The sequence below is a fragment of the Macaca fascicularis genome, chromosome 15 (genome assembly GCF_037993035.2).
Source record: "Macaca fascicularis isolate 582-1 chromosome 15, T2T-MFA8v1.1".
Lineage (NCBI taxonomy): Eukaryota > Metazoa > Chordata > Mammalia > Primates > Cercopithecidae > Macaca > Macaca fascicularis.
In genome coordinates this window covers 126,799,959-126,825,351 of record NC_088389.1, presented here as the reverse complement: position 1 = coordinate 126,825,351, position 25,393 = coordinate 126,799,959, and the positions used below count along the sequence as shown (strand labels likewise).

Sequence of the window (25,393 nt, the reverse complement as noted above, 5' to 3'; positions counted from 1 at the left end):
ACAAGAAAATGCACATACAAGGACGGATGTTGTTATAAGGTTTTGTGGGGGTGTTTGTTTGTCTGTTTGTTTGTTTTCTGAGACAGGGTCTCACTCTGTTGCCCAGACTGCAGTGACATGATCTCAGCTCATGCAGCCTCCATCCCTGGGCTCAAGAGATCCTCTTGCCTGAGCCTCCCAGATGGCTGGGACCACAGGTGTGCACCACTACACCTGGCTAATAGTTTTATTTTTTGTAGAGAAGGGGTCTCACTATGTCTCAGGCTGGTCTCAAATTCCTGGGCTCAAGCAATTATCCTGCCTTGGCCTCCTAAAGTGATGAGATTACAGATGTGAGCCACTGTGCCTAGCCTATAAGATTTTTAAAATCAGAAAACACCTAAATGTACATAAAAAAGGGATGGTAAGATAAATTATGTTCAGTACTATGAACAAATATTAAGCAAATGTTATAAATCATCTTTGGAATAGCTACTATCACGAGGAAATATGCTTTAACCTTAAGAGGAAAGGCAGAATGTAAATCTACTCTTAGACTCACAAGCACACACACACACAAAACACACACAAGCACACACACACAACACACACACAAGCACACACACACAAAAAAACACACACAAGCACACACACACACAAAACACACACAAGAACACACACACACAAAACACACACAAGCACACACACACACAACACACACAAGCACACACACACACAAAACACACAGGTGAAAATTATAAAAGGAGATTCACAATCAGTGAAGAGTGGTTCATTCTGGATGGTGGGATAACGCTGGGATTTTTATTTTCTGATCTTTTCTCTGTAGTTTTTATATTTTCTACCCTGTATATCTAATTAGGAAAATTGTTTTTTAAAGATTTTTAAAAGACAGTTTATTTCCACAACTTACTGGAGATTTATAGACTACAAGAGCTGAATAAAAAAGGATAAATCAGGTATAAAACCTTCTCATTTTCCTGATGAGGGAACCAGAGCCCAAAGAGGCTAAGGGGCTTGGCACTCTCTCAGTCACCTTGCCAGAGCCTGTGAAACTGAAACAGGTCCTTTCCTCCTCTCGCCTCCTTTTCCTTCTTTCTTAACGACCCTGTCTCTTGCGCACACACACAAAGCAGCTCAAAAAATTGAGAGATTTCTTTGCCCGAATTAGCCTCTGTTCTAACATTTCTACCAGGTGAGGCGGGAGAGACCCAACAGCTTCTCTCCCGGAACGTCAGAGGGCGGCAGCGAGTCAGGCCCGCGGAGCGCCCCGCACAGTGGAGGAGCCACAGCGGGGACAATCATCCGTTTTGGCAGGAGAAGCACAAGAAACTGATTGAAATTGGCCCTGGAGTCTTCAGCTCTCTCTGGTAAGCCCGGGCTTACAGTCTTTGAAGTGGGGTGCTCTGGTTCCCATCCACAAGAGCAAGAAAGGGATGACGCCCCAGGGAGCCGCCCGAGCACCAGCTGCCAATGCTGCTGGAGCAGCAGCCCGTGATCACCTCGTTTTCCTGCTCCCGGTGCCACCCGAAAGGGACGCTGCGGCCTTCGGCTTCCCGGGAGGTAGCGCAGATGGACGGCTGCAAGGACGCGGGGGGAACACGTCTATCCAAACGGCCGGCTTCTGCTGCTGGCCCCTGGGGTCCCGAGCCCTCCAAAGATAAGAGAATCAGGCGAGAAACGAGAGCCCAGGACTCTTCCGCAGAAACAAAAGGTCAGTGAAACTTGGCAGGCCTCCCTGTTCCTGAATGATTCCCAGAGGACAGTAAATTTGCAAAGTGGTCAGTGTTGAAATCCAGACATATGGGCCTGGCTGCAGAAGCCCGGCTCCCCTCCTGTTGCCTCCACAACAAGTGAGAGTGAAATACACAAAGTTGAGGGCACGGGCGTTCACCCCTTGCCATTAATTTCGATTAAATAAACTTAGCCCAGACATAGGGCTCTACTGTTCTGCTTTAGCCGAGGTGTGCGAGAAACTCCAGCTCTGCCACTCACTGATCAAGTGAACCCACACACACGGGTAAGTTTTCTGTGCCTCAGTTTCCTCATCTGTAAAATGAAGGCAATACTAATAGTATCTACCTCAGTTGTTATGAAGCTTTACATAGTCTCTGACTACAATTAGTGTTCAACAAATGGTAGCTATTATCTGCTACTAATGATGATTAGGATAAAGATCTTAAAATATGGAATTTTTCTGCCCTCATTTCATAAGAAATCAGTTCAATGTCTTGGGGCCTTTACTGTTAGGAAATTCTCTCTTACTTTAAGGACCCTCAAGAAGCTTGTTGGACAACCATGCAAATCAAGCTAGAATTAATACACTAGAAACCCCTGTATCACACAGCTAAAACTTATCTCTAAGTATCTGCCCCAGGCCATTTAAGCTGACGTGTGTCTCTGTTCTCACCTAAGTTGCTGGTTGTAGAAGTTGTTCCTGAAAGGCCAATTCACCAGGGTTTGATTGGAAGGTTCTAGAAACACAATGTCTACACTTTTATAAGTTGCTCTGGTGCCAGTGGAAAGGCCAAGTAATTCATCATAATAGGTAGATGCTAGGACAAACACTTAGATGCTAAGATTAATGAATGGAGAACATATTTTCTAAAGTTGGGCATGACAATATCCACCATTCCATCTGACACTCTTCCCATGGCAGGTTTTGCATCTTCTCCCATTGAATCTGGGAGGGCTTGGGCACAATGCCACATGACTTCCGGGGTTAAGTCATACAGGACAGTGCAGCTTCCTCCCAATCTTCTTTGGGACGCTCATTCTTGGAAGGCAGCCACCAAGCTGTGAGGAAGACCAAGCAGCCACTCAGAGAGGCCATGCATGGGGGCTTCGTGTGACAGCCCCAGCTGGGGTCCCAGCCAACAACTCCCTCAATCTCCGGACATGTAAGGGTACCGTCTTCAGATAATTCTAGACCTAGGACTGGACACATCACTCCATGTGTCCCCAGCACACCAAGAGTTGGAGACCTTCAGAAACCTCATTTCTAGTTACCAACTCCTGCCTTAGAGCAAGGGTTTTTAAACATTTTGAGTATCTTATCCTATGTTTTTGTTTTTACCAACAGTCTTACATAGAACCCCAAACATAATTAGATAAAGCTGGTGTTGCATTCATTGACATGGGTTGGGAGGAGACCAGAAACTGGCCTGATGTAACTGTTGCCTGACGTCTTCCTCTGTTCAGTGTGAAAGGTAAAAAATCTTGGGACCCCAAAATCCTTAAGCCAATGGGACAAGTCAAGCTGGGAGCTGCGTCAGGCAAACCTGCCTCCCATTTAAGTTCTAAATAAGATGACTACAAAGAAAAAAAGCTACAGACCTCCCTCGCAATTTGCCCACTAGGAAATTTCCTTGTGTGTCCCAAGATCTTTACCCTAAAATGGATCCGTTGAATTTTATCCTCACAATGTAAATTGATCACTTATCTTCACAGGATGGAGACAAAGGACAGAACTCAAAGTCATCCCTCTGCTCACCTGAGATAAGTGCATATCTGATTGCTTCCTCTGATGTAAGAAAGTAGTCACTGAGCTAGACAAAGCATAAGTGACGTATCCTCTACCCCCTCCCACAAGTGAATTGTGTATTTGGTGAAAGGCTGATCAAAGACTCCAAAGAATGCAACCACTTGTCTCGGATCTCCCCACACCTTTCCAAAGGTTCTTCTTCTTTCCCCAATATTCTCCCTTTAATTATTGAAGCCTTCAAAATCATCATTGGAGAAAGGCACCAACCTGCCTCCCAGGTGCACATCCTCAACCTTGGCAAAATAAACTTTCTAAATGATTGAGATCTGTCTCAGACACTTTTTGGTTCACACCAATTTCCTGGGTCTTTCAGGAACCCTGTTTGAAAACAGGTGAGCACTTCCGGACGACAGCACAGATGGGCACCGCAGCTTTCCCAAAGATCTTCCAACTCAAGTAAAGTGGCAAAAAATGTGTATTCTAAGCCTGTGTGACCCCAGCCCCTCCATCTTCGGCAGACTAAATTGAAGTGCTGTCTGCTCCTCTGGTCCTCTTCAGCCAGCATGGGACTGGTGAGGAGAAGGCTGTGCTGGACTCCTCGCCGCCCAGCTACCTGACCTTGGTGTTGAGCTTCAGGTACGCGACATAGTGTGTCAGGAGCAGCCTTTGGAAGGCGCCGCTGTAGAAGGCCCAGGCCGGGATCAGGCTCAGAAAGCCCGCCTTAAACAGAGAGAAGCGTCAGTGTTGGGGAGGAAGGAATGACAAGTACCTCAGTTCATCTTTGTGGTCTTTAAAAACATTTTTTTCTGACTACTAAAGTGGAGCCCCAGAACCTTTTATGTCATCGATAAAGTTTAAGGGTCTCGTGACACTTTCTCAGCACACAAGGTTTTCTCAGACACCAAAGGAGCCAGTCCTTTCAAACTCCTTTGGACGACCTAGTAGGATCAGCCCTAAGGAATTTTTTTTCTTTGAGACAAGGTCTTGCTCTGTTGCCCAGACTGGAGTGCAGTGGCATGATCACGACTTACTGCAGCCTCAGCCTCCTGGGCTCAAGGGATCCTCCCACCTCAGCCTCTTGAGTAGCTGACACCATAAGAGTGTGTCACCATGCCTGGCTAATTTTTTCTTTCTTTTTTTTTTTTTTTTCAGAGACAGGGTCTCACTATGTTGCCCAGGCTGTGCTCAAACTCCTGGGCTTAAGTGATCCTCCTGCTTTGGCCTCCCAGAGTGCTGGGATTACAGGTGTGAGCCACCGTGCCTGGCCTGGAAATTCTAAATGAAGAGAACTCTGTGTTAACCACCTCCTGACTTACTCTTTCTCTTAGTAAGTATGCCCCCTCTTGTCTTCAAGTCCTTTCTACCAAGCTTCTGTTAAAATGAGGATCCTGGGCCAGGCGCAGTGGCTCACACCTGTAATCTCAGCACTTTGGGAGGCCAAGGCAGGTGGATCACTTGAGGTCAGGAGTTCGAGACCAGCCTGGCCAACATGGTGAAACCCTGTCTCTAGTAAAAATACAAAACTTAGCCAGACATGGTGACGCATGCCTGTAGTCCCAGCTATTCAGGAGGCTGAGGCAGGAGAATCGCTCGAACCCAGGAGTTAGAGGTTGCATTGAGCTGAGATCGTACCATTGCCCTCCAGCTTGGGTGACAGAGCGAGAGTCTGTCATAAATAAATAAATAAATAAATAAATAAATAAATAAATAATAAAAATGAGGATCCAGGAAAGAATCAGAAATGCTTTCCATCATTTGGCACAACTCCAAGGCATAGCAGGCGCCAGACAAATAATGTGAAGCCTGGATGAAGGGAAGTTAGTCACAGAAAGGTGTGGGTTATCGACATGCAGCAGGTGCTTTTCAAAGAGGGGGAAGCCTTCAGCTCAACGCAGTTCAGGCTGTAGAAAGATTCCTTCAAGGTACAGGCCTTGAAAGATTCCTTGCCACCAAACTGCAACTGTGTCTTGCACAGTTCTGGGGTCCAGGATCCCGGAAGCAATCATTTTGTTCACAGCATGACTTTATTAATCCAGCATGCCTCAATCTACCTACTCCCTACAGAACAACAGGATTCCAACCAGAGGAAAACTTGAGCTTTGGGGGAAGTTATTCATGTTTCGTCAGCCAGCATAGATCCTCAGATCTCTGCATTCCTCTGAGATATTCGAAGACAAGGGACTAATGACAGCTTCTGGGAGCCAAAGCTGACCTCTCCTCCCACTAGCCACGTCGCTGAATCAACACAGCTTCTTCCTCAAGGACTTCATTTTTCTCTCTGAGCTTTCTTATCTCACAGCAACATCAAGCCCTTTCAATAGCTCTGTCCTGAGCAAAATGTTTTGGCATAGTGAGGTCAGCCATAAAGAAAATAAGCAACATAAATTAAAATTCCAGCCCCCTTGAAAAAGTCCTAAAAGAGTCCCTCTTCCATCTCCATCTTTGTCTACCCCCTCCCATCCTGGAAGGGCCATGTAAGAGCCAGAAAAGGCTGTGGCCGCAGATAAAAGTGGACTGAAATTCTAGCTTCACCATTACCAGCTGGGTGGTCACAGGCCAGCTGTTGGCGCTCTGAGCATTGTCTTCCTCCATTGTAAAAGGGCGGCTCTAAGACCTATCTCCCAAGATTATTAGTGCAACTAAGCGAGGCAGCGTGCGTGAAGCCTCCAAGCACGACAGGGTCTCCATAGGTGGGGGCTCCATCCCTGCCTCGGTCCCAGCCCCATGTTCCCCTCAGGTGGAGGGCATGCTATCTTTGCCTGGCCTCTTGGTAATAAACGGGTCGCTTATTTACCATTTGATTCTACATGATTGCTTCTCTGTTTAGATACAATGATCTTTCTAAATCCTGGCAAACTCGAAATTGGCTTTAATGATTAATGTATTTTCATTTATTTTCTCTCCTGCTTCACCAGGCACGAAAACTCCTTTTCTTGGTCTGTTCTTGGCAACTGTTTGCCTGAATAAATTAGCATCTGTTATCTAAGAAATTAAAAGGAAAGGTCAAGATAATACTCCGGCCAGGCACAGTGGCTCCCACCTGTAATCCTAGCCCTCTGGGAGGCCAAAGCAGGAGGATCGCTAGAGCCCAGAAGTTCAAGACCAGTCTGGGCAACAACGCGAGCCCCAGCCTCTATAAAAACAGTTTAAATATTAGCTGGATGTAGTGGCATGTGCCTATAGTCCCAGCTACGGCGGAGGCTGAGGTAGGAGGATCCCTTGAGCCCAGGAGTTCGAAGAGGCTGCAGTGAGTTGCGATCCTGCACTGCACTCCAGCCTGGGCAACCTGCCTATGTCAAAATTAAATAAAATATTCAACTTTGACCCTGTGTCAAGATAAAATTTTATTCTATTTCTATAAAAATAAAATGTTTCTTTTCCTACAAGGAAACATTTTTCAGATGCTGATGAGTTCTGTTTAAGCCATCAGCATCCTGGAGGACTAAGGTCACAGCGTGCTCCTGAAGATGGAAGGGACGCCATCCCCACTGGAGAGAGCTAAGCTGTGACACCAAGAAAGTGCACAAGAAATATGTAGTTTTGGCCGGGCGCGGTGGCTCACGCCTATAATCCCAGTACTTTGGGAGGTCGAGGCAGGCAGATCACCTGAGGTCAGGAGTTGGAGACCAGCCTGGCCAACATGGTGAAACCCTGTCTCTACTAAAAATCCAAAATTTAGCCAGGTGTGGCGGTGCACACCTGTAATCCTAGCTACTCAGGAGGCTGAGGCAGGAGAATCGGTAGAATCTGGGAGGCAGAGGCTGCAGTGAGCCAAGATTGCACCACTGCACTCCAGCCTGGGCAACAGCGAGACTCCATTTAAAATATATATATATATATAGTTTTTCTTCCCTGGAGAGAGTGGGAAGTGGGAGGAGAGAAAGAGAAAGGCATGGTCAGAAGTGTGTCCTCTGTTCGATGTGAGCTCTGGGCCTAGGCTGGGGGCTGAAGGATAAGGCCTGGCGCGTGAAGGATGGAGAATGATTCATGAGTAAGGGTGGCACTGAGGGCAAAGGAGGGGCCATTGCCCCTGCTCCTCTGGGGTGCAACCACAGGAAATTATCTCAGCATGGGGAGATAGGTGCTGAGATTTGATTTTCCCAGCTTCCCTCAGGTCCACGTTGGTGCTGATGTAGAGATAAGAAGAGCCAGAGGTCTCTATGGATCAAAGCTACAGATGGACCTTGTGCCTGTAGCTGGAGGGGGATGTGGCAGGTGCAGCAGTCTGCTGCCCTCAGCAGCTGGGGAGGCCTTGTCAGGGCATCCACTGGCCAAGTCAAAAGGATAGAAAGGCTCATCTCCCTCATCCTCCACAGACATAAACTTCAGCAAGGTGAACAGCCACCCAGGACACCAGCCCACACACACGGAAGGACCGTCAGGGACCACAAGGCATCCTCTCCCAGCGCCACCTAGTGGGAGGGGCAGGAAGAAGGGAGGCTCCAGGGAAGACTGAACACTTCTCCCTAAATAACAGACTGAGAGTACATTTCCTAAATGGCCAGTTCAGATGACGAGATCAAACTCAGTTTAGACTCATTGGACGTTTGATGAAATTTCCTGCAGCAAGTAGTGATCTGGAAAAAGACCAGATCAGCAATAGAAAAAGAAAAGACCTTACATTCGCTCTGTGTGTCTGCTTTGTCGTGTGAGTCACACTGGTGATTCTGCACATTGTTGAGGTTCTACACAAAAATAACAAGTAATCACGTGAGAAAGTTCAATATCTAGCCGGGCGCGGTGGCTCACGCCTGTAATCCCAGCACTTTGGGAGGCCGGGGCGGGCGGATCACGAGGTCAGGAGATCGAGACCATCCTGGCTAACAGGGTGAAACCCCGTCTCGACTAAAAATACGAAAAATTAGCCGGGCATGGTGGCGGCACCTGTGGTCCCAGCTACTCGGGAGGCTGAGGCAGGAGAATGGCGTGAACCCGGGAGGCGGAGCTTGCAGTGAGCCGAGATCGAGCCACTGCACTCCAGCCTGGGCGACAGAGCAAGACTCTGTCTCAAAAAAAAAAAAAAAGAAAAAGAAAATTCAATATCTCTTGCCAGAGTCTTCTTTAAGTCCCAGCAGATAAAGGAATGCTTTGGGAGACTTAGCACATGGAGCCATAAATCCTTCTAGCACCCATGAAAGAGAGAGAGAAAGAGAGTTCCAATTCCCAAAGGAGAAAAGCCAATGAGACAGAGGAGGAAGCTGGCAGATAGTGGGTAAGTGAGGAAACCTCTTCTAACTTTCTTTAGTGGGACTGGAGTCGGAGCTATGCCAATGTTATGTTTGTTTCAGTATTAGTGAGCAATACTCAAGTCTACCTTTGTTTCATGTTTGTGTTTGTTTTTAAAAGCAGCCCAGGCCAGGCGCAGTGGCTCACGCCTGTAATCCCAGCACTCTGGGAGGCCAAGGCGGGCAGATCACGAGGTCAGGAGATTGAGACCATCCTGGCCAACTTGGTGAAATCCCATCTCCACTAAAAATACAAAAATTAGCTGGGCATGGTGGCGGGCGCCTGTAGTCCCAGCTACTTGGGAGGCTGAAGCAGGAGAATTGCTTGAACCCAGGAGGTGAAGGTTGCAGTGAGCTGAGATCGCGCCACTGCACTCCAGCCTGGGCAACAGAGCGATATTCCGTCTCACAAAAAAAAAAAAAAAAAAAAAAAGCAGCCCAGGAGTGGTTGGTAAGAGCCTCTTGTGCCATATGCTGGATCTGTGGCGTGCTGGAGCTGGCTTGTACTCACTCATAAGAGCCCGCTGTGATCATTCGCAGCAAACTAACACAGAAACAGAAAACCAAACACCGCGTGTTCTCGCTCATAAGTGGGAGTTGAACAATGAGAACACATGGACACAGGGAGGGGAACATCACACACCAGGGCCTGTCAGGGGGTGGGGGGCGAGGGAAGAGAGAGCATTAGGACAAATACCTAATGCACGTGGGACTTAAAACCTAGATGATGGGTTGACAGGTGCAGCAAACCACCATGGCACACGTATACCTATGTAACAAACCTGCATGTTCTGCACATATATCCCAGAACTTAAAGTAAAATTAAAATTAAAAAAGAGAGAGCCCACTATGCACCACGCACTCCTGAATTCACACACACGGCATCATGCCAGTGGTTTAAACTCAGCCATGCTGGGAGTATTTATACCATAGAAGTCAAATGCTACACGGCAAAGTGGTTTGTGTTGGTTTTGCTTTTTTCCCTGGAGGGCTGATAGCTAAACATTGACTGGAATAGAGGGTCAGAGAAGACAGCAGCCCCCACGTGGAAGCACCATATATCTTGGTCTTCCCTGCTCAAGAGCTCCTCGGAGCCACTTTACTTTCTGAGGGAGGAGGGAGGCAGCCAAGAATGAGACTTGCCAACTTGGGGGTTATCTAGAGGCTGAGCTCCCAGGCTCCGGCTTCTCCCCACCTTGCCACATAGTCCTTGTCCCTGCCTATCTTACTGCTGGGAGCATACCCAACACATCGATGAGTGTTCCAGCAGCAAGGAAGAGCTAGCCCAGCCCTGCCAGGGCCACCTGCGTGTCCTCCCTCCCTGGCTTCAAGCAAAGGAGAAGTTATCAATTACCAAGATTTCATGGGCAAGGCAGCCACAGGTTTCACCTCCGATTGTGACATAATTCAGTGACTCTTGGACAAACTCATCAGCAGTCTTGGTTATCACATTGGTATTTAGATACTTTGTCATTGCAGTCGAGACGGCATATGGGGTCAGCACCTACAACGGGAAGCAAAGACCATGGCACAGAAGCAATCCACTCCGGAAGAAGACTCTGAGAAATTAACACTCAAGACCCCGTCCCACCACTTCCCGACCCTTCTCTTCCTAGGCAAGGTTTTAAGATCTTCAGTGGAAAAAGGCACAGAACTGGCACAGAGCTGGGAATCAAAAATTTGGTTTCTCAAGATGAGGACTTAGCCGGTCAACAACAGGTGGCCCAAATGCCCTGCCCAACACACAGCATGAACGGGAAGAACTCGGGTCTCTCTCTCAGAACCGAGTTGCAAGACAGCAAATAAAAATACAGGATGTCCAGTTAAATCTGAAGTTCAAACAATGAAAATCACTTCAGCACAATCGTGTCCCAAGTATTGCATGGGACATACTCATACTGAAAACTATTCATAGGCATCTGAAATTCAAATTTAACTGGAGGTCCTGTATTTAATCTAGCAACTCTGCCTCAGAAGTTTGTTTCTAATACATATAACCAAAGTTGGAGCAACTGAAAGCACTTTGGATTCCCACTTTCACACTTCAGTTAGGAACCAAGAGTGGCACATACCTCATAACCTTTTCCTGTTGTGGTAAGAAAAACAATCACACATTGTGCCCTAAAAACCCAACACCATGTTTCCACCTGTGGTCTAACCACATTGTGGCCTGGCACGAGGATTTGTAATAGGGTTTTATTACCTTATTCCGAGAACAAAGCGTTTGGCATCTTTAGAAAGAAAAAAGGCCGGCATGATGACTCACGTCTGTAATCCCAGCATGTTGGGAGGCCAAGGCTGGACGATTGCTTGAGCCCAGGAGTTCGAGACCAGCCTGAGCAACATGGCAAAACCTCATCTCCATTAAAAACAGAAAAATTAGCCAGGCACGGTGGCACATGCCTGTAGTCCTAGCTACTCAGGAGGCTGAGGCAGGAGGATCCACTGAACCTGGAAGGCAGAGGTTGCAGTGAGCCAAGATCATGCCACTGCACTCCAGCCTGGGTAACATCAGAGTGAAACCCTGTCAAGGAAGGAAGAAAGGAGGGAGGGAAGGAGGGAGGGAGAGAGGGAGGGAGGGAGGGAAGGAGAGTGGGAGAGAGGGAGGGAGGGAGAGAGGGAGGGAAGGAAGGAAGGAAGGAAGGAAGGAAGGAAGGAAGGAAGGAAGGAAGGAAGGAAGGAAGGAAGGAAGGAAGGAAAAATAAAAATCTACAAAAGTTTTTTTGGTTTTATTTATCTTCACATCACATTTGGAATTACATTGTTTCATAATTGAACCCAATTATGAGTCAGTTAATCCAAATGAGCAGGTTTTTATGGAAATTAAAGCATGATTAATTTGTATAACACTTTTCTTCCAAGGATCTCAAAGTATTACTCTTTGAGAAATATAAGGAGGGTGCTTTCTCCACCACAGTTTCCAGATAGGGAAGTAATGATAAGTATTTTCATTCTTAAGTGATTTGGGGTTGACAAAACATCTGTATGTACAAAATAGGGGCTCAATAAATATTGTTTAAACATGTGTACCTATTTCTTCGTTAGATCTTTACTATAACCCAGAGATATACGCAGGCATCATAAGCCCCTTTTTATGGATGGGAAAACTGAGGCTCACAGAGTTTAAACAAGCTGACCAGGATCACTCAGATGAAAAGTGGCAGAGCTGGGATGAAATTCAAACCCAGCTCCACAGTACATGCTTTCTCATTCATTCAGAAGTATTTATTGAGCACCAACTATGTGTGCGTTCAGAGAGGCCAATTGGTTTTTGAAAGATCACAGTCTTTTCATCTTCTCCTCCTTGCTAGAAGAGCACCTCCAAGATCTCTGCATCAGGGAAGAGACAAGGGACACCATTTCCCCACCCACATCTCCTCCTGACCCTGCTGCTCCATGGTACCCACTACCTCTGCAGCTGTGCCCTGAGGATCAAGATAAGATACTGCTGAGGGTCACAAGGCTAGGAAGCAGGTGGCTGTGATGATCATTCATGTTTAGAAATCACCAAGGATTCCTGGTTCCTTCTTCTTCCAGACACACGCGTAATAGAATCGCACTTCCTGGCCCCCGGTGGCTGCGTGGGACCGTGCTACCAGATTTGGCCAGTGATTTATGAACAGAGGTGAGATGTGTCATCTCTGGGCCAAAGCACTTCATTGTCAAAGCAGGACCCACTAGAACTTCCCACTCCTTTTCCTCTGGCACATCGGCTGCTCCATCAGCCTGGGGCCCTGTGTCAACACAGTCAGCTAACGTCTTCTGTGAACCCACAGTGGATGTGTCGCGTGAATGCAAAATAGGACTTTGTTGTTTTAAGCCACTGAGATTTTAGGGGTTATTTTTTACTGCAGCAAACTTAGCCCAGACGGAGTTGCAGCATTGCATAAGAGAAACCCCAGCTTCAGCTGGGATGGGAGCATGGAGACCCCAGCATGGAAGCAGGACCCTCCGATGGGTCAGACGGCTTCTGCATGGCAGAAAAGGGACCGTGACACGGTGGCAATGCTGCTACAACCACTCACTATGGCTCAGAAATGATATTATTGGCCAAATTCCTACCGTTAACTCATATCTGCCTACTTAATAAGCTTTACCCTGTAGCTGGCTGGTTTATAGGAACAGCTACCTAAAATACTCTCACTGGATATTTTAATTGAAAATCAGTGTGTGCAGCAATAGTTTCCAAGATATAATTTTGAATGTGCCTTTCTCCATTTCTAATAGGATATTGTAAAACTTCTTCCCACACAACAATAACAAAACAAAACAAAAACTCTGTTTATTCTACACTCCAGAAACTACCTAACTCTAACTCTGTTGCTGAACAAAGCACAAATCAATCACTGACACTTGAGGAATCACATTGCTCAGCCTGCAGCAGGCAGTGACAGCCCAGCTGCGCCCAGGTGAGGACAGGTCATCTCCACAACATAGGGGGAAGGGAAGCAGAGTGCCTCCTCCTCACCTGCTCAAGAACCAGAGTGTGGCGACCTCCGTGGCCCATCACAGATGGACCCCCCCCTCGGTGACTAGCCCCTTCCCTCGTTCAAACTCGGATCAAGTGCCCAGTTTTGTTTTGTTTGCTTCTTCTCCAGAATTCCTCCCACATAAGCCTGTGTCCTGTGCCGGAGTCAGAGAGGAAAAGCCACAGCCAACCCTAATGTCTGCTCGGACGAAGCATCAGGTAGCAAGAAGGTCCACAGCATTTCTGAGCAGCCACTCCCCTCCCCCATTTCCTCCTCCAGCACCCAGGGTGCGGGGGAGGGCAGCAGAAGCCACAGCAGCAGGTGGGACTGAGGCCCCCGAAAGCCCACGTGGCGTCCCCAGCTCTTCCTGCTGACCACACGTGCACAGCCAGGCCCGCAGGAGACAGTGGCCCCGGCCCACGGGAGGTCCAGAGTAACCCTTCCCAAGGACTCACAGCCGCCCACCTCACCTGGATGATGACAAGAATTCACAGCCGCCCACCTCACCTGGATGATGACTTCTTTTGCTCTATATTCCTCTTGCAGGGCCTTGGAAAATGTGCACACAAATGCCTGGAGCAAGAAGGAGAAACACCTGAGGCCCCAGAGTGTGCTCCCTTGTCGAGCCAACTTCCTCCGACTTCAAGGGGCACTGCAGAGACACTACCTGCTAGACCTTAAAACAGAGTGGGCAGCCGTGGGTTCGGAGGGTAAGGTGGATATGGAGGGTATGGAGGGTACGGTGGGTACAGAGGGTATGGAGGGTACGGTGGGTACGGTGGGTACAGAGGGTATGGAGGGTACGGTGGGTATGGAGGGTACGGAGGGCACGGAGGGTATGGAGCGTACAGTGGGTACCATGGGTACGGTGAGTATGGAGGGTACGGTGGGTACAGTGGGTATGGTGGGTATGGAGGGTACGGAGGGTATGGTGGGTACGGAGGGTACGGTGGGTACGGAGGGTATGGAGCGTACAGTGGGTACCATGGGTACGGTGGGTATGGAGGGTACGGTGGGTACGGAGGGTACGGAGGGTACGGTGGGTACGGTGGGTACGGTGGGTATGGAGGGTACAGAGGGTACGGTGGGTACGGTGGGTACGGAGGGTACGGTGGGTACGGTGGGTACGGTGGGTACGGAGGGTACGGTGGGTACGGTGGGTACGGAGGGTACGGTGGGTACGGTGGGTACGGTGGGTACGGAGGGTACGGAGGGTACGGTGGGTACGGAGGGTACGGAGGGTACGGTGGGTACGGTGGGTACGGAGGGTACGGTGGGTACGGAGGGTACGGAGGGTACGGTGGGTACGGAGGGTACGGAGGGTACGGTGGGTACGGAGGGTACGGTGGGTACGGTGGGTACGGTGGGTACGGAGGGTACGGAGGGTACGGTGGGTACGGTGGGTACGGAGGGTACGGAGGGTACAGTGGGTACGGAGGGTACGGTGGGTACGGTGGGTACGGAGGGTACGGAGGGTACGGTGGGTACGGAGGGTACGGTGGGTACGGAGGGTACGGAGGGTACGGAGGGTACGAAGTTTCAGCTGCACAGGGTGAATTTGTTCTGGAGATCGACTGTACAGCGTGGTGACAAAAACTAACAATCATAGACCCCATACCTGAAGATTGCTAAGCAAGTAGATCTCAGGGGTCCTCACCACAAAAACAAAACAAAAACGGTAAGTATGTGAGGTCATGGATATGTTAATTCGCTTGACTTGATCATTTCACAACATATACATATATCAAAATATCACCTTGCATACTGTAAATAGACACAATTTTTGTCAAATATGCCTTCATGAAGCTGGAGAGTGGGGCAGAAAGAGAGTAAGGGGAAAAATGAACCAGCTTGTCCTGATGGGAGTTAGCACTTCATCCCCTGCTCTGGGAAGAGGGCCCCCCACTCAGCAAGAATGTCTGTTTTGGGATAAACCCATCCCTAGGGCCACTGCATGTATTAACCTCCTCAGGCTGCGTTTATGGCTAGCGCATGGTCAGGCCAGACCGCCCAGTCTGGAAGGAAGCTACAGTGTCACTTGTCAGCAGGAAGACAGCGAGGGCTCCGGGAGGAGGTGAGCGGGGCTGGCATCCCTGGAGGCTGGCCGGGTCGTGCACCGCAGGGCTTCCTTCATGTGCCGGGAGCAAGGGCTTTATTCTAATTTCCTCTTGGGCTTCCCAGTGACTAGCTCAGCCCTGCACATATGAGAGCGTCTCCAGGCAAACCTTTCCATCAACGTGCCAGATGATCAAAGGAAATCGCCAACTGGGAGAAATAAGAGGAAGTAGGCAGAGACTTGGAAGTCATGACATCACTCACCTTGGAAGCTGAGTACATGGAGTAGAGAGGCCAAGGAAACAGGGCTATCCCGGAAGAAATGTTCAGGATGAGACCTTTCCGCCTGAAAGGCAAAGAAGCAAAGTTCCCATGGTTTTGTTGCCCACCCGACCTTGGGTACAAAGAAAACAAAGGCGCCAGTGTGAACACTGCCGGACTCTGCCCTTTCTAGGCTTCCGCAGGTGCTGGGGGCTCTGCTTCTAGGAACGGTGAATGAACTTCCCCCGCCTTCCCCCGGAGGGCGCCACGCAGCGATGTCTGAATTTCCGGCGCACAGAGATGCCACCGGGCAGTTATGTGACGTCACACAACGTGAGGGGCTTGCTCCTGGAGACAGAGGCCCTGCTACAGCTGCGGTCTCTCCACCAAAATACTGATAACCAGCTCAGCTCAGGATTTAAGGGGAGGGAATCCTTCTCCCCTAAATGTAACCACATGAGCTGCCAGTCCCTTTGGCCTCACGGACCCACAGCAGGACGGATGTCACATGCTGGAATGTTGTCTTGGGTAGACTTTCACAGGCCAGGACCTGCTCACACAGATACCCTATGCCAGTCTCCAGGAGCCTCACTTGTCCTTTTGAAATTCAGTATCCTTAATCCCTCCCAATCAGACGGATTCGATAGAGGAGTAGGGGACAAGAAACTGCAAATTAGAATCCAAGGCCAAGCCCCTTCTCCCTCTAGGGAAGATAAGCTATCAAGCATTTGCTTTTAACGACACCACCTGAGAAAAACCACCTCCCAAACGCGCATTGGAAGAGGTGACGTAAATATGCAATCAGTGGAGGAGCTGACAGAGCGGCCATTTTCACATTAAACCGGAGTATTCTTTCTGACAGAAGCTGAAATTCCTAACAAAGAGATGGTCGTGATCTCAGGACAACTTCTGAAGTTTTCTTTTACACTCAACATTCGTTAATTTTTCTTTAATCCAGTGCGTGTTGAAACTGCCCTTGTCTTCCTCCCTCCGATAGTGTTACATTTGACCTTCACGTGAGATTGTCTATTTGCAGAGCTGGCCTGGCCCGGAACGTTATGTTTTTTTCCCATAATCACCGTGTGCTTTCATCGTAGCTGTTACCGTTTGTGAAAGCACAGCCAGGTGGACTCTGTGTCCCAGTCCCCGAGTTAGCTGACCGCCGGGGCAGGGAGGCCACGTGCTCCACACTTTTTTGAAGAAGGCCTTACCTTGATTCCATATGTTTCAGAATTAGCTGTGTCATCTACAAGAGAAGGCCACAGGTAAGCCCCACAAGGAACTGAGTAGCAGTGCAAGGGGGCGGGATGGAATGGGGACGGGAGCGCGGGAGGAAGCTGGGAAAGTGTCTCATCTTCTCAGAAGGCCTTGAAAATTGCTGGCACTCATTGGAGGTCACTCTGGCCACATTGGAGTCTGGCTGGAACCCACAGCAGCCAACCGAGACAAATGACAGGCTGTTCTGGGGCCTCTGGTTTCTTCCCCCTAAAGCTAATGTCTTCCTGGAAAAAGAGGGCAGTGAAAAATGGGGCGAATTGGCTTACGGCGGGGGAACCAACACTGAGGTTCCCATGATACTCTTCATTCTGCCGGACAGGCCAAAGTGGACTGGCCATGAGTTGGAACTGGGGAGCTATGTGGAACCTAACACAACTCTACAGAGAGAAGAACACGTCTTCCACTCAACAGCAGCCGCTTACGCAGCCTGCAGCTGGCTGTGAAATAGCTCTGTGCACACGCGCGCAGCCACTCCTGTGTATCGGAATTACGAGAGCCTTGAGCAGCCCCTTCCCCCTCCCAGCCTACAGACCCCTGAAAAGGTCTTCTCTGCCATTTCGGGAGCCTAAAAGAACTTTTTGTTTCAAAATTACAAGGTACACGTTCTACAAACGAAGGAAGAGGCGACCCCGTGGACTGAAATGTTCTCTGAGGTAGGACTGACCGGAATCGGGCCTGGAGCAGACCCTGACGGCAGCAGGTTTGAGACGAGGGACCCAAGTGAAAGGAGAGGGGCAGAGGCATCAAGGCACCTGGGGACCGGAAGACACAGGCCGCCCATTTCTCGATGCTGTCTAGGGGCCCTGCAGCTGCTCCTCGCAGGTGCCCCCTCCCAGGCCAGGCCCCAGCCTGTCTCAGAGCCTTCAGGGAACATCTTCGCTGCTGGGGGACCAGGGGGCCAGGGCAGTGGGGGGGGGTGGGGCGGAGGCTCTCTAGAACCACTAGGCTGCCTGTGGAACACTGGATTTTGAGGAAAAAGAGAGAGGATGAGGGGCGAGATGGTGTCAGCCCTCTTTCCGTGAATGACTTCCTAGGGATATTGTATAAGCCTTTTCAGCCAGCACCCACATTGCCTCAAAGCCTCCTGAACGAACTCACTAGCCCTATTGCCTGAATGATTCCAATTAGAGAGACAACACTGAATCTTGTGGGTCCCTGCCTCAAGGCTTCCAACATTCAGCTTCTGATTCCACCTTCCCTTTGCCCTCAAACGCATATTCTCCCATCCCTGCCCCGAAGAGCACTCGACCGTCTCCAGATGGCTCCTTTGAAATAGTGCAGCTTCTCTAGTCACGCTTCTAACCAGCAAGGTTCACCTGGGCATGGTATACTTAGAAGCTAAACTTCAATTCATTTTATTTGTTACTTAGGGAACTTAGTGTTTATCAATACATAATTTTTTTAAACAAATCAAAGCATTTCTCTGCTAAAGGAGTCAGAGGGTTGTCAAGTACATTTGGGAAATGCCTATGATCAAACAGCCCAAGACTAAAAGGTCAGTTGTAAAATAATGTGAAAGACTTTAGTGGTGAGGCTGCAGATGACAGTTAGACACACAAAACTCATAATTGCATCAGCTGGGGCCTCCAAAAAGCCGTCGATTGCTAAGCATAAAAAGATGTGTGTACCCCATAGCAACTGAGCAGGAAACCATAAAATGCCAGCATGCTTACAGAAAAACAACCAACAGTTATTGTCAGCTCAACTTATCCACCTGAAAAAAAATTTTTTTTTTGGTCTACTCTGCCTCCATTTCCCCTCCTTATCTTAACAGCAGCCTGGCTTTCTTTGGGAAATCTGTCCTTCGCTACCGTCAGTCCACGGTGCTTAGATGGGTGAGACTGAGCCTTCCGCTACTCTCCAACCAGGGTCCCAGCTCCTTGAAATCAGGAATCAGACTTTACTCATCCCTGCAGTCCCACTGACCTTCCAGAGTGGTCACCGAGGCTGCCATATACAGCTGTGAGTGTTGTGTACTGAGCAAGGTGCCCAGCTGTGGGGTTAGTGCAGGTGGGGAGCTCAGAGCTCACTCACAAGCCATGTGCCCTAGTAGAGGAAGAGGGCTGTGTCCCCAGAGGAAGGGGGAACACGTCATTCACACAAAATCCTCATCTACTCACCAAGTCACGCAGCCGCAAGCTGTGTCCATTCTTAAACAGTACCTTTCTCTAAATGGTCTATATAGGATAGCTTTGAGGGACCCGTGCTATACATCTTTGTGCAGCTGACCCTCATCAAAGAACTTGAATGCTGAATGGTGCCTAGGACATCTCTTGATCCACAGCCATTTTATTTTTATTTTTATTTTTATTTTTTGTTTTTTTGAGACAGAGTCTTGCTCTGTCGCCCAGGCTGGAGTGCAGTGGTGCGATCTCAGCTCACTGCAACCTCTGCCTCCGCGGCTCCAGAGATTCTCCTGCCTCAGCCTCCCAAGTAGCTGGGATTACAGGTGCCCGCCACCACACCCAACTAATTTTTGTATTTTTAGTAGAGACGGGGTTTCACCATGTTAGCCAGGATGGTCTCGATCTCCTGACCTCATGGTCCACCTGCCTCGGCCTCCCAAAGTGCTGGGATTACAGGCATGAGCCACCGCGCCCAGCTGATCCACAGCCTTTTAATAGCAGATGCAGAACCTCAAGTTCAAGGGGGCTACATAACTTGTCCAATGCTGTCCAACTAATTAGTAGCTGTGCTGGAACCAGAACACAGATGAACTTGAGCTTTGATTCAACAAATATTTATTGAACAACAAAAGTTCAGAAAATGTAAGCCATGCCCTCTGTCAGTTTTCCAAAGTGAGCTTTCCTCTATCTACAAAGCCTAAAATTAGAGGAAGAGACTAATTTTTTTTAAGTTGCCTCTGAATCCTGAATACGTTTCAGCATCATCAAGCTTAATATGTTCCGACATGTGACAAAACTGAAAGCAGAAATAGAATTCAGATACAAGGGAGAGTTGAATCCATTACTGTATTTTCTAGATGAAAAACAGAACAAGACAATTACAAGACCACGACATGGCCTCTCAACTAAGTGCGGTTCGATTTCAAAGAAGGCTGCTTCTACCGTGGACGGGCACAATTCTCCTGAGTTGCCAAACTTCAACAGCTACTACATGTTAATGCATTTCGCACACATATTGATCACATACCTTGACTACGGAGGTGATGTTACAATGGATGACGCTCTGTAATAAATAATCACAACCACACATCAGCTGGATGATTAGAGAAATTCTCCTGGAAAGTAGTCAGTGCTAAAGAACCATGAAGAGGGCAAAAGTGCATGTCTGAGCGGTTTCATCATTCACCCTGCAAATTAGGCTCCTAACTGACTTCCAGCAAGCATGCACTAGCATCAAGAAACATCTGACTCCCATTCTGTCCTTCTGTACCTATGTCATGTTGACTAGACGTCAATTAAGAGTTTCCGGGAAAACTTGGAACTATATTACCGGAGGAATATAGATATGGTTTTTCAAAGACAGCTATTCCATTCCCAGCTGGAGGAAGAGGGGTTAGCATATGTGAGTCTAGGAGAACAGAAAGGCAGATGGTTGTATAATATAAGGTAGAGGTTCTGGGCTATGGAGGGCAGGTAAAGAACCCACTAGAATCACCCAAGATAAAGAGAAAGGAAAAGAGGATGGACACAGACTCTAGCACAAACACAGACACACACAGGCAGAGGAGCAAGCCTGGAACTTGCTTCCTGGAGAGACATAGACTTGTGCCAGAAACAGAGTGTGGGAGACGGAGCCCACACAGGAGATGTGTGGTCCTGAGAGGAGTTTGGTGAGGATGTGCAGCAGCGCCCAAGCAGTCTGGCATTATCACCCGGGGCAGCAGACTCGGGGCTTACACAGGACTGCAGGATACCTGCAGAAATGGGGATGGACGCATGAGGGCCTGCTCAGGTTGGTGCAGCCCTGTGACTCCAAAGGTCAGGGCCTAAGGAAGGGTCAACAAATTGTGCCTTCGAAAACTGTTAAATGCAACCGGGCGCGGTGGTTCACACCTGTCACCCCAGCATTTTGGGAGGCCGAGCCGGGCGGATTACCTGAGGTCAGGTGTTCGAGAGCAGCCTGACCAACATGGTGAAACCCCATCTCTACTAAAAATACAAAAATTAGCTGGGTGTGGTGGTGCATGCCTGTCGTCCCAGCTACTCAGGAGGCTAAGGCAGGAGAATAGCTTGAACCCAGGAGGCGGAGGTTGCAGTGAGCCGAGATCATGTCACTACACTCCAGCCTGGGCGACAGAGGGAGACTCCATCTCAAAAAGAAAAAAAAAGGAACTGTTAAAGCCATTAAAAATGTACTCCCAACCAACAACGGCAGCCATGGGTCTGAGTCAAGCTTGCTGAACTTACAGTCCTGCCAGCCACAGAGTTTGTGTCACATACTTCCCTCACACTAAAAGTTAAACAAATCTTGGTACCTGGGAAGACAGAGAAAGCCAAAGAGCTGGTCTTCTCCCATGCGTGGTGACAGCTGCGAATGTGTTAGGCAGAATTACGCTTTATAAAGTGGAGTGCAGCGCCCCAAAAGAATGGGACAATGGACAGGTAAGTTTTGATGTGCAGAGAAGAAGGAAGATGTCCATATCCCAGAGATACCATGAAAAGTGGTACTGCTGACTATGGATCGAGTGCTCAGGTGAAGAGAAAAGGGGGCCTGAATACACACAGTCCAGGATTTCGGCCGGATGCACGCCTCCATCGCGCCTTCCCGGGCCTGACTTGTTACCCAGCCAGGGGACCCAGAACCTGGGTAAGAGGAAAGTATGCACAGAAGAGCACAAGTCTACCTGGATTTCATCTGGCGCGTTCAGGAAATGGCTTGGGAGAAGGTTTGGAAGCATTCCGACATTGTTGACTGGCAGAAAGAAGCAAAACAAAAATGTGTCAGGATATCAGGTGGGAGATTTTCCCAAAGAAACATGTACAAAAAGATTGACATGTAAGGTTGCTCATCACAGTGTGATTTGATAACAGGGAGGAAAGTGGAGGGAAAATTTTGTCCCATAGTAGGAGACACCATCAGTGAATCATGGGGTGGTCATACGCTGGAATGCAGTGTAGTCATTAAAAACTATGACTGGGCTGTTTACATGGGAGAAGATGCATGATGTAAGTTTTTTTTAAAATATATGACAAAACAGCACATATGTATAATTCTGGTTTTGAAAATACATGTGTGTTTAGGATTAGAAAAGTATGTACCAAAAGGCTATCTCAGAGTATTGAGATTTTAAGAGATTCATATTTATTTTATCAGCCTGTCTATTCTTTCCATTTTTTCTGCAATGATATACTGTACACTTTCATATATAAAAATGTAATTATTTTAAAAATTCAGCAGAAGGTTTAGAAATCCAATTTGACTTTCTTCTATGTATACTATAAACACTGCACTGTGCACGTGGCCATAAAATAGCTTGTCTGTAAATCATTACAGAAACAAATACTATATTGTTTTCTGAATAAGAAAGAGTCAATTCTCAACTAACTATAGTATTTCACGGATTAATCACAGCAATGTTTGTTTGCTAAACTAATTCCTTTAGGCCAATGTTTCTGGGATTCTTTTTCTGCCAAATGCCAACACCAGTTCCATAAAAGAAAATTCATTTTAATATTAGAAAATATAGTCGGTCCGGCTGGGTGCGGTGGCTCACACCTGTAATCCCAGCACTTTGGGAGGCCAAGGCGGGTGGATCACAAGGTCAAGAGTTTGAGAGCAGCATGGCCAATATGGTGAAACCGTGTCTCTACTAAAAATACAAAAATTAGCTGGGCGTGGTGGCGGCGCCTGTAATCCCAGCTGCTTGGGAGGCTGAGGCAGGATAATCGCTTGAACCTGGGAGGCAGAGGTTGCCGTGAGCCCGGATCACACCACTGCACTCCAGCCTGGCGACAGAGTGAGACTCCATCTCAAATTAAAAAAAGAAAATATAGTTGGGGGTTGAAATATGTATGTTTGATACATTCCAAACCAATATATAAATTTTTTATTCAGTGATGCCTCTAGAAGAAGTGTGCTTTGATATTCAACTTAACGCTATAGCTTAAAATATAGTCATGGTTTCAGCATAAATCACCATGAAATAATCAGGTGTCACTAATCAGTGCCAGGTTATTTCACTGATGTATTACAACAAGCTTTGCATCTTGCAATTTACTCACCTAAAATTCCAATTTCTAAGCCTGTAAGTTTTTCTTTAATATGCTCGTAGATGTCATCTTTGGTAAAATCTGCTTGTATAATCTTCACACTCCTCCCCGTAGTCTGCTCTACATGAGAGACAACAGTTTTTTCAATGAACAGGGATCCAGATGCCCCCTTGCCTGTGAAGTACTCCTGTATTACCTGAGCAGACATTGAAGAGGACAGCCCATTGCCCCAAACAGAAATGGGAGATGGCGCTGGGTAAATGCTGGGAGGTGCTAAGAGATTGGTGAATGGTGGTTTCTACGTGTCTCTAAGAGTTACTGCAGGGACGCGTATATGCATTAAGATAGATTTACTGCAACGGTTCTCAAAGTGGAGTCCACAAACCACAGCATCAGGGTTACAGGGAAACTTGTCAGAAATGCAAATTCTCAGGCTCTACCCCAGACCGACTGTGTCGGAAACTGTGGGTGAAGCCCAGCCAGCCACCTGCTTAACACACCTCCGAGTGACTCTGCTGCTTGCTCAAGTTTGAGACGTCAGACTGACAGTTGTAAAAGCAAGGTCTGACACTGCCTCTGCTCACAAGTGTCAAGTCTCCTCCACACAGACCCACCAACTCTTTGTATGTGTCCAATGCTTTAGCACTCACAGAGCATTTACATATACGATGTCTTATGGTCATCGTCCCTACCACATTCTAAAGTAGACATTATGGTTTTCATTTTCCAGAGGAGAAAATGAAGGCTCAGAGAAGCTAACTGACATACCCAAGACCGTCCACTCTCTGGTCACTCCAAGTTCAACGCGCTCCCCACTACTCTGTGTTCACTTGCCTTCTGTGAGAGTTTTCCGGCAGACGTGAAAGCAACAAGCAGAGTTTACCAGTGGCTTGGTGAGCTGCTTTGCTTTGGAGTTAGCTGGTATTTGTGGGCCAAGCAATCTTGAGGCATAGTTCGGGGGTGGACAATGCTTTCAGGACAAAGACACTACTTACTTTTCAAAAGGATGATAAAAAGCACATTTCAGCATGGTGAGGCAAACACTGAGGATTGTCTCAGTCCTAGTCAAAGTTACTTCTGATATCCAGACACAGAACAAAAGCAGAATTCATGGGTTCAAGGGCACTGTGCTCCACGGTGTGACTGCACAGCCCACACCTCCCACACCCATCTCCTGTCCCAGATCTCCCCCAGGGAGACAAGGCTCACCCCTGACAACCCACCATGGTCTTCACAAGTCTCCAGAACTAACGTCTCATCCCTTTGAGTTAAAAAGTTTATTAATTATTAAATTAATAATTATTAAAATTAAAAGGTCCCAAAAGAAATATGATTATCATTATTAACAAAAGAACTCTTCAGAGCAAATCATAATAATAAAACATTGTGATATAAAAGTTGCCTCAGGGTTGTACAGTGTACAACCTCCACGTCCATACATGATGATCCTGGATCAAAACTGTTTTTAAAATCTGACAAACACCAGTAAGCATTGTCGCTCATCCTCCTGCCAAGAGCAGAGCATAGGCACAGGGAAGGGAAGTCCCAAACACTGATCTTGTTTTTGTTTTTGTTTTGAGACGGAGTCTCGCTCTGTCGCCCAGGCTGGAGTGCAGTGGCTCCATCTGGGCTCACTGCAAGCTCCGCCTCCCGGGTTCACGCCATTCTCCTGCCTCAGCCTCACGAGTAGTTGGGTCTACAGGCGCCGCCACCACGCCTGGCTAATTGTTCGTATTTTTAGTAGAGACGGGGTTTCACCGTGTTAGCCAGGATGGTCTTGATCTCCCGACCTCGTGATCCGCCCGCCTCGGCCTCCCAGAAGTGCTGGGATTCCAGGCGTGAGCCACCGCACCCGGCCACTGATCTTGCTTTTGAAGGGAGTGGCAGAAGCAACCGGGCAGCCAGGGCCTCAAGGATGAGCAGAGCTGATCTAGCGACAAAGGCACCAACCCAAAGGAGAAAGTGGACCTATCTGTGCCTCAGCTGGTTCCTGCTTCCGCCGGCTCACAGCGCCAGTGTGCACTGAAGGTGACACCTTCCATCCCGCCCTCTGCTTGGTAACCAGGCTGCCCGGGAGAGTTGGTGCCCCAGGCCCTGAGAGCAGATGTGGGGATGCCAAGTACGTCAGCTGGCAGGGTGGGCGCAAGCTTGGTTGGTGGGCTCCACACACATCTCCCTTGTTTGGGGGTCACTCACCGATCTCTGTGGCAGTGGCCTGTAGTTTTTCCAGCGTCCGGCTGATAAGCACGACATCGAGTCCACGTCTTGCTAGCTGAGAGTGGGAGTGAAAAACCAAAAGAGACAAGGATGGTGAGCAGACAGGGAGGGTTTGTGTCGAGGTGACTTGGTCCCGAGGCTGTGCGTGTCCTGGCAGTGTGACGTGGTGGCTTCACCTGGGTTGAAGTGTGCAGAACGTGACAAAGCTTTCTGGGCTAGGAACAGCGCAAC

The 25,393-nt window shown here is 48.3% G+C and overlaps 1 protein-coding gene and 1 long non-coding RNA gene across 2 annotated transcripts in view; one reads left to right on the top strand and one right to left on the bottom strand.

Annotated features, from left to right (window-relative positions):
* Positions 1-1,240: 1,240 nt before the first annotated feature.
* Positions 1,241-3,802, top strand: LOC135967500 (uncharacterized). The gene is made up of 2 exons (XR_010581666.2): positions 1,241-1,711; positions 3,448-3,802. It is a non-coding gene; the product is annotated as an uncharacterized lncRNA (long non-coding RNA).
* Positions 3,803-3,938: 136 nt separating this feature from the next.
* HSD17B3 (hydroxysteroid 17-beta dehydrogenase 3) overlaps positions 3,939-25,393 on the bottom strand; it is a 54,600-nt gene continuing 33,145 nt past the window's right edge. The window contains exons 3-11 of the mRNA XM_005582321.5: positions 25,142-25,217; positions 22,958-23,065; positions 21,580-21,647; positions 19,923-19,958; positions 16,703-16,737; positions 15,495-15,576; positions 13,683-13,748; positions 10,061-10,210; positions 3,939-4,201 (exon numbers count right to left, since the gene is read on the bottom strand). Of these exons, the coding sequence (XP_005582378.3) occupies positions 4,091-4,201; positions 10,061-10,210; positions 13,683-13,748; positions 15,495-15,576; positions 16,703-16,737; positions 19,923-19,958; positions 21,580-21,647; positions 22,958-23,065; positions 25,142-25,217 (732 nt within the window). The 3' untranslated portion in view covers positions 3,939-4,090. The remainder of the gene's footprint in view (positions 4,202-10,060; positions 10,211-13,682; positions 13,749-15,494; positions 15,577-16,702; positions 16,738-19,922; positions 19,959-21,579; positions 21,648-22,957; positions 23,066-25,141; positions 25,218-25,393) is intronic.